General features: G+C 44.6%; 1 protein-coding gene across 1 annotated transcript in view; it reads right to left on the reverse strand.

Annotated features, from left to right (window-relative positions):
- Nucleotides 1–3926: 3926 nt before the first annotated feature.
- UBE2J2 (ubiquitin-conjugating enzyme E2, J2) overlaps nt 3927–6993 on the reverse strand; it is a 3380-nt gene continuing 313 nt past the window's right edge. The window contains exons 2-6 of the mRNA XM_009076496.1: nt 6949–6989; nt 6047–6149; nt 5809–5947; nt 5147–5227; nt 3927–4318 (exon numbers count right to left, since the gene is read on the reverse strand). Coding sequence (XP_009074744.1) covers nt 4031–4318; nt 5147–5227; nt 5809–5947; nt 6047–6149; nt 6949–6989 — 652 coding nt within the window. The 3' untranslated portion in view covers nt 3927–4030. The remainder of the gene's footprint in view (nt 4319–5146; nt 5228–5808; nt 5948–6046; nt 6150–6948; nt 6990–6993) is intronic.

Consider the following 6993-nt stretch of genomic DNA (forward strand, 5'->3'; position numbering starts at 1 on the left):
TAGCATGGAAGGAATTCTGCCCTGGGAGGGTGGTGAGACTCTGGCACAGGTTGCCCAGAGAAGCTGTGGCTGCTCCATCCCTGGGAATGCTTCAGGCCAGGTTGGATGGGGCTTGGAGCAACCTGGGCTAGGAGAAGGTGTCAAGGGGTTGCAACAAGATGATCTTTAAGGTCCTTTCCAACCCAAAGCATTCCATGAGAATCCCATACAAACTCAGGCTGTTAATATCCACAAGCTCCCCAGGGAAGTGGTCATGGTCCCAGAGCTCCAGGAGTGTTTGGACACTCTCAGGCACATGTTGGATTGTTGGTGTGTCCAGTACAGGGTCAGGAGTTGCACTGGATGATCCTCAAATGTCCCTTCCAGCTCAGGATATTCCATGATTCCCTAAAGATGTCATAACAAACCCAAACACCTCAGCAGACTAAAGAGCAGACCCAGAGCTCAGGATCACTTCAGTCAGAGCTGAAACCTTCCCACTGCGTTTCTCCATCCCCTCGTTCCCATCCCGCTGGATCGCTGTGCCATCTCGTGGCCCATCCATGGAAACACTTGGGAAAACGGGAAAAACGCTGCGACTCTTCCCTAGCAACGACCAGCTGGGAAATAACACTGTTGGGGCAAAGATTTACCACTAATTAAAGGTTCCCAATAAACCTTCCTCATTCTTTGCTCGGAAAAATCTTTCCAATACCATGAGAATGCTCTAGGCTTCTTTTCCTAGCCTCCCTTTGGGGTGTGGAGGTGATTTTTCCACTGAAAATTTGATTTTTTTGGGGCCTTTTGGTGGGCAGTGAGAATAGCATCATGTTGTCCACTCTTTGCCTCCCTGATTGGCTACAAAACAAGCCACGAATAGGCAAGAACTTTTAATTAATTAGAATCCTAATGAGCAGAAATTAGGGAGACATTCAGAAACGCCTTTGGAAGCACAAGGCTTAAGGGGATAGAGAATTCAGGTTGCATGTGAGTAATTTGCTCTGCTTGGCACTCCCTGACTGCTGAGCCAGGAAAGTTAGGAATCCATCAGATGGGTAGGAAACATCACATTCCTTTGAATTTCTGACATAGGAAAGACCTAAGGGACACCAAACTGGAGAAATGAAACCATCAGGAGAAACAGTTTTGCCTTTTGCCCTAGTGGTTTTCTCACCCATATCAATCCCATTTGATTCCTTCGCAGTGATTCCTTTCCCAAGAAGAGTCCCAGAGAAGAATCCATGTCCTCAGGAGTGTTTATTAGGAACAAACAACATCACAATGCAGACATTCCCACTCCTCAGGGTGTGGGTGTAGCAATGGAGCTCCTGCAGCCTGGAAATCTCAGGGGACAAAGGGGATGACTACACAAAAATCAGGAATTTGTGATAAAACCAAGAGATCTTCCAAGGCAACCACCAGCTGTACAGGAATGCATGGATTCCACTATCCTACACTGAGGGAGAGCTTTGAGGACCTCAAGGAATACCTCAGGGCATGGCAATGTTTTCTCCAGGCCAAGAGGTTCCTCCACCTCTTTGGGACGCAAAGGATCAGATCCTAAACCTTTAAAAATCCTTTAGAAAATGGTAAAACCTCCCTGAAGAGGGAATAAATCTTCCATTCCCAAAGGCAAGGAGCAAGGTGGAGCTAAAGCTTGTAAGCCACAAGTGCTCAGGGACTGCTCCCAGCAACCACCAAAGGGCACCTGGAATGACTTTCAAGTTTTCTTCTCATCCAGGGAAACTTCAGCTGGAAGTTTTGGGGTTTAAATCCAACCAATCCTCAGGGAAAAGTGCAGCAAGCTCAGGGTTTTTGCTTCCCATTGTGGCACTTCCCAAAACAAGGACTCAGCTGCAGATGTTAGGGGGGAGCTTATTAATTCTAACTTGTGATGGAATTAAACCTTTTTTTCACCATCGCTGGGTAAGATCCTTTGAGCTTGGTTAGATCCATGTCCCAAGAGCTGCAAACATTCCCTGCCCAAGGTCTCCTTGCCTTCATTTTTGGGGATAAACCTTTCCATTGTGGCACTTCCCAAAACAAGGACTCAGCTGCAGATGTTAGGGGGGAGCTTATTAATTCTAACTTGTGATGGAATTAAACCTTTTTTTCACCATCGCTGGGTAAGATCCTTTGAGCTTGGTTAGATCCATGTCCCAAGAGCTGCAAACATTCCCTGCCCAAGGTCTCCTTGCCTTCATTTTTGGGGATAAACCTTTCCTTTCCCTAAGGGGATGCCAAGGGCAGGGAAGGCCTTGCAAGGACACAAACAGGGCTGAGCTGGGTGAGGCCTCAGGTCCTTCTGCGTGGGGAAAACACCTCCTTCTGCCAAGCCATCCTGGAAATCCCATCCCTGCAGGAAAGCCATGGGATTTTCCCCTCCTTGCCAGCACCCCCCAGCCAGACACAACTGGTGATTCTCTTTGCTAAGCACAGACAAGAGGTAAAAGTAAAAAAAAAAAGTTATAAATCAGATTTGGTAAACTCATTAAAAAAATAGTCAAAGCTTTATAAATACATTTTCCAATCCTTATCCTCGTTCCGGCCTTCCCTTCCTTCCCTCAGGAAGAACTGCTCTAAGATCTCATTAGTAAAGAGCTTTTTTTTTTTTCTGCTCATTTGGGTGATTTCTACTCTACCTAGGGCAGAGAATTGGTCACATTTAGTGGTGGCTCCAGATATTTTTTGCTTCCAATTCAAGGTATTAAAATGCTGAGAGATCTGAAAGGGGAAATAGAAGTTTGGAAAAGAAGTCTGGGAGATTCTTGAGAGTAAGATTCAAATAAAACCTAGTGAGCTGCAGCTTTCCCTCTGCCCTCACCGTGTAGAGTTCAGCCCCAGCACTGCCCACTCTGAAAGGCACAGCCAGTTTACCTTTGGTGAAACAAAGGGAGAAAAACCCAAGGAAAATGAATTTTAAAAGTGTTTTCAGCCAGCCTTGAAGCTTAGTGTTTCTCCACAGTGCTGTGAGCCTGGGGACAAACAGCATTTCAGTCCCTGCAGGGAACTGTGATGAAGTGACAGCTAAAAGCTACAATTCCAGGTGGGTTTGGGGTAGAGGTTTTAGTTATGCAAACATCAAGTGAACAAGTGGAACTGATTTCAAAGGTTTCCTTCAGCCAGTGACACTGGAGGTGAATTCAGCTGCCTCTGGTTTGCTGTTCACTTTTCTTCACCTTCACAAGGGCCATGGCTCCCCCAATTCCCACAGCCTGAGGAATGCAGAGACCTCTGGAACACACAAACTCCATTGGTGAGTGCAGTTTTATTGGGTTTTTCACCAGTGGCCCCCTGTGATCAAAGTCAACTCTTACAATTCCCAAACAGAACAATAAAAATCTCCAAGTGAACAAATCCCAAACAACCCTGGGCTTGGGTATTCCCACTAAAAGTTGATTCCAAGGTTGTTTTTCCTGCACAACTGCACTTCTTGGAGCCCAAATAAAAACCTTCAATGACACTGTGACAGTTTAGACAACACATTGAGCACGTGGTGTTATGTTCCCACTCATCTAATCACTACTGACTAGATATGCAATGATGTCATGTCTATTGGAAACAGAGAAACCAGCAATGTTCCCAGTCACCAAAGCCTTCCCAAATCCATGGGGAATCCCTACCTGGATCCCTGAACACCTGTACAGACTCTCCCCCCACTAAGGAAAAGAAAGTGATATGCAATAAATGGTGGAATTTAAAACTGTTTCATGAAGTAAAATGCCTCAGTTGCTTCAGATTCCAAATTTCAAACCCCAGCTGGAGATCTGCCCTAAGAAAAAAAAAATAAATTAAAAAAAAAAAAATCAAAGCACTAGAAATGTAGTGTCTCATCAATAATGCTTTGCCTTGGTGCTGAGCCACTACCAGAGAACAGCAAGGATCTGACTAACCAAAACTACTCCAATTCCCAACACAACCCATGAGCCAACCAAGGTTTGAGCTGGTAACACAAAGATTTTCCCCCAAGTGCCAGAGCCAGGTGACATTAAAAGAGTCCCAACTCACTCTGCAACTACCGCTAATTTGGTCTTGGCTTTATTTTATCTCCTCATTCTTGTGCTATGCTCCTCAGGACATACTTCACTGTGTAGGCAAAGGCTGCAAACCCAACTATAACAAACAAGTTTGCCAGAGCTCCACCTAGAAGTCCATGGTGGTTCCTGTTGGGCTGCTGGAGCCCAGGGTGGTTGGCAGGTGCCAGGGGGACATGGCCATTGAGGAGAGCTATTCCATTCTGCCCATAGTGTGCTTCCCCATCAGGGACAACATCTGGCAGAGGGAGGGCTGGAGGTCTGTTGCTGAGCTCTTCTTGTGCTTTCTGTTTTTGTTTGATCTCCTGGAGGATGAAAGGAAAAACAAATCTCAATGTTGGAAGACAAAAGTAGGGAAGTTTTGGGTGTTCTTTGAGAAATTTGGGAAGAGGAGATGGTAGAGTGAGTGGTGAGACACTGGCACAGGTTGCCCAGGGAGGCTGTGGCTGCCCCAACCCTGGCAATGTTCATTCCAGGTTGGATCAAGCCTTGAGCAACCTGCTCTGGTGGGAGGTGTCCCTGCCCTGGTACAGTGTCCCCAACTCTTCCCCAGTGACCCATTCATGACCTGACACCAACACTAATCACGTGGCCAAAATTTAGGCTATTTGACTCTTAGTTTTCTGAGCCTTTTGTGGTTTTTTTCAGGAATGACAAATTCCTGCACCAACACTCTTCAGTTTGTTTTGAACATAACCTTAAGAAATCAGGGAAGCAATCAGAGAAGCTTAGAAGGCTCGGGACTGAGAGTTATTAAAAAACACAATTAGCACCTTCTGTGTGAGGAATGGAGATAAAACTTCACCCAGGAGACAAAGGGGGAGAATTAGTTTGTAAACTGAAGCTTTAGGAACAGCTTTAAGATGAGCAAGTAATAGGTGAATCAAATTCAAAGTGCATAAGCACTTCCAACTCAGCCCTGAAAATGGGCTCATGGTTTGGAAAACACCTGGAAAAAAGCTTTGCTGTATCTTTTCTCAACTCTTCTACAGCATAATAATCACTGAAACCTTTTAAAAGGCTTCTAAGATTGACCAAAGTAGCTCCAGCCAAGGGAAAGTTCTCAACAATTAGTTACAGATCTACCCAGAGGAGCTGAAGAACCAAATGCCTGTAGGGATGACTTCCCTTACCTCCACCACATCAGGGAAGAGCTCACAGAAGACTTTGTCTTTTAAGTTAAATGCTAAGCTCTGTGCAGCAAGTTGTCTTTTCTGGGGAGAAAACACAGATCATCAGCAGAGAAATGAAGTTCATACACTTCCAACATCTGATTACTTCCCCCAGGGATGGAGCAAACCACTCCCCAACTGCTTTCCAACATCTAAAGCTTCACAGGTGAACAGGATTCAGTACAAAATGTGTTTGTAGACATAAATTGGGTTCATAGATATAAATTATGCTTCTCCTCAACAGAAGTGACGTTCTCAACTCTCCATCCTCTGGGATTAGGGTTCTGGACTGCCTGGCACACAGCTCAGGAGGAAGGAAGGAGAAACTCCTAACCATATTAATCTATGTTGAAGAGATCTGAAGTTCTCCAAGGAGTCCTCTCCCTGTCTCACACCACCTAAAACTGACCTGATTCACCTCTATAGGCACCAATTCCTGAGCTCTCAAAAAGCTGCTGTGGTTTTCCCACCCCTAAAGCTGAAGGTGAAAAGATTAAAAAGTGATTTCCCACTGTTTACCCCAAGAAATCCTCTCCCTGTCTAAAACTGACCTGACTCACCTCTCTCAAAATGCTGCAGTGGTTTTCCCACCCCCAAGGCCCAGCCCACTCCCTGGGACTCACTGTGAACTCAGATGTCTCTATGCTGCCCAGTGTTGGGCCCTTTTCAACCATAAAGCTAAGAAGGCCTGTCAGGATTGTGGAGACTGACCAGGCTGGATTCCAGGTGTCTGGGTGGAAATCAGTGATGGAAAGACACAACCTGTCAAAAAAAATTTAAAAAAAGACAGGAAAAAGATTTGATTTCTGCTCTTAAAAACTGTTACCCATGTTGTAAAATGGGTTAGAGGAAAGTCCTTACCTTGTGTTACACTTAAACCTTCCATTAGGTGTGATCATATAAATACTAGGAGGTTTGAAAGGGAATTCTCTGGGGAATATTAGTTTCCCATGGTAATAGCCACCTGCAGCACAGAGAGACAACAGTTACTCACTTTGGATCAAGGTGAAACCGTAAGCTGCTACTTCCCATGGGCCAAAGAAACTCCTTTGCTTGGCTCCCTCTCCCCCTCTCAGTAAAGAGATCAAACTCATCATCTTGTGCCTCTAAAACTCAGGGATAATAATCCAAACCTGCACTAGGGTCACTCTGGAGATAATTCCCTCACATTCTCTCTTACAAACAGTATTTGCTGTCAAGCCTGGAATACACTGAAATTAATTTTATTGCATGTAACACAACAAAAATGGGTTATTTTGGGTTATTTTTCCAGTTATTTTGATTTATTTTGGGGTTATTTAAGTGCAATCCCAATTAAAAAAGCCTTTAATTTTGAGAGGCTCCAGAAGACACTGAGAGATCTGTGACTACAACAAATTAATCAGCTTTTCCACCTCTCATTTTTTCCAGGGAAATTCCTAAAGAGGATTTTTCTGCCTCATTTCCTTGAGAACATTTCTGTGCTGACAAAACACTTTGGAAATTCTCTTTGACTGCCACATATTTTCTGCTGCAACAACTTCAGCCATTTAGCAGGAGGATATTTGCCTTCAGTTGAAGCCAAATCTCATTCAATCAAACAATTGATAACAGATCAATTACTGACAGCAGTTCCACTGTGTCTTTCCAACCACAAGTCCCAGGGAGCTTTGAGTCTCACTAACAGGTTTTGGAGAGCTTTTCAGTAGTTAGCTCTGTGTTATTCAAACCAACATGAAATTCCTACAAGTGGAAACACAACACAAGTCCCTGCAGGGTTTTACCTTCATAGGGAGTCATTTCAGGTCCTCTTACCACATAGTGCCTAG

The sequence above is a fragment of the Acanthisitta chloris genome, unplaced genomic scaffold, assembly GCF_000695815.1.
Source record: "Acanthisitta chloris isolate BGI_N310 unplaced genomic scaffold, ASM69581v1 scaffold736, whole genome shotgun sequence".
Classification (NCBI taxonomy): domain Eukaryota; kingdom Metazoa; phylum Chordata; class Aves; order Passeriformes; family Acanthisittidae; genus Acanthisitta; species Acanthisitta chloris.